A 1,891-nucleotide genomic window follows, 5' to 3' on the forward strand; every position below is an offset into this window, starting at 1 on the left:
TTTATGTGATAACACATTTATAATTAAAATTATTATGAGAAAATAAACCATTAATTCTTAAATAAATATATTTATTTTACGTTATATAGTATACTTATCTAGAAAAAACATTTATATTATTTGTTTTATTTTTTGAAAAAGGTGATATAATTTAATTTAATAAGCATGTTCATATTTATCACATTTTTGTAAGAAATTAAATATAAATTCTTTGTCATTAGAGAATTACACTTAAATATTATATTTCTCAGATTAAATTATAAAACAATTTAGCATTTAAAAATATATAAAATAAACTTAAATGCTATGAAGATGTGTAAATTATTACTTACATTTAGATTTAGGAAAACTTAGAATTTTATGTAAATTTTTGTGTCTTTTGCTAATACATTAATCTATATTTCTCTTTATTATTCATGCATATATAGTTAAGGTAATATTTGGTTATATTGATAAACCAATTAAAGAACGATTCAATGCTAATATATACTTATACTTTTAATTAAACATTAAATAATTATTATATTTGCATTTACGTACTGTTATTATTCGTATGTATAAAATTATGTTCTAATTTATTTTCCTTTAAAACATGGACCAACCTAGTTTGGATATTAATGAATGGAAAGCTAATGTTATTTTTTTTATCTGATTTATCAAAATGATTTTTTTTTTTTCTTTTGAATATCGCATAATTTTTAGTGAGAAAAATTATTTTATTATAAATTATATATTTTATCTTTAGTTACAGTATCCCTTCCTGGAAAATGTATGGGAAATGTACGACGAATTTGAGAAATCTGTAGAAAAAAATGAGTATGGTGCAGAGTTTTATGAATCTACTTGTGATTCTATTATAAAAACTACGGTTAAGGATAAGCTTAAATACAATGATTTCTGTAAGAAACTCATTAGAAATTTAGGAGCATATTCGACGGATAAAAGTATAATTAACCCAACTGTTGAACGTTGTGATATCATATACAGTTGGTTATACTACTTGATAATGAAATATAATATTCCTAATGATTTTATTCAAAAATGTTTCGGTGTATCTAACCCACTGAATTTGAATGGTGTTGAAAGAGAAATCTGTTCTTACACTCCTTATGAAAAAGTTATTAATGAAGCAAATGATATGCTAAAAATAAATATTATTGTAGCCAATGTTTTCACTATTGAAAATATATTGGCGAAGAAAACAGATGAATCTAATTGTTTAGCGTGGAAGTTCCTTTATGAATGCTTTAATATATATAAGAAAATAAACAAAGTCTATTGTTCCAATGGAAGAAATAAAGATAATGAAAATATTTGTAAAAAATTGGACTATTTTAAGTTATATTATGGCACATATATACCTGCCCTAAATGAAATACCAGAAGAAAAAGGATATTTAAGTGAAAATGTTTTCCAATTTAAAGATAAATGTTCATTAAATGAAATTATAGCAGAATCCTTGCATCATGATGTCCATAGCACAGGTAGTTCTGACACGTCACGTATAATCACAGCTCTTGATACCGTGGTTGATAAAGTTCATAGCACAGGCAGTTCTGGTCCGTCAAGTACAATCACTGCTCTTGGTACTGTGGCTGGTGTATCTTCCTCATTAGCTTTATTATATAAGGTATAAAGAATTTTTCATTCAAATATATAATAAAAATTGCATAAAAATAATAATATTTTATTCATATATTAAGTTAACATAATATTATATATTTTTTACTTGTTATTGTGATAGTTTACCCCTGCTAGAAGATGGATAAATTTCGTGTTACTCGGAATTAGAAGAAAAATAAACAACAATTTGCATGGATATGAAGGAAATGAAATATTATTTGATGGAAATGTACATAGTGAATTAAATTCTTATAATATAGGATACTAA

The 1,891-nt window shown here is 23.9% G+C and overlaps 1 protein-coding gene across 1 annotated transcript; it reads left to right on the top strand.

Moving 5' to 3' along the window:
* Window positions 1-592: 592 nt before the first annotated feature.
* On the top strand, window positions 593-1,636 carry PCYB_003660 (hypothetical protein; the record flags this gene model as incomplete). The annotated part of the gene is made up of 2 exons (XM_004227787.1): window positions 593-634; window positions 752-1,636. The coding sequence occupies 2 exons, from the start codon at window positions 593-595 to the stop codon at window positions 1,634-1,636; spliced, it is 927 nt and encodes a 308-aa protein (XP_004227835.1).
* Window positions 1,637-1,891: the final 255 nt, after the last annotated feature.

Source organism: Plasmodium cynomolgi (assembly GCF_000321355.1).
Source record: "Plasmodium cynomolgi strain B DNA, scaffold: 0334, whole genome shotgun sequence".
Classification (NCBI taxonomy): domain Eukaryota; phylum Apicomplexa; class Aconoidasida; order Haemosporida; family Plasmodiidae; genus Plasmodium; species Plasmodium cynomolgi.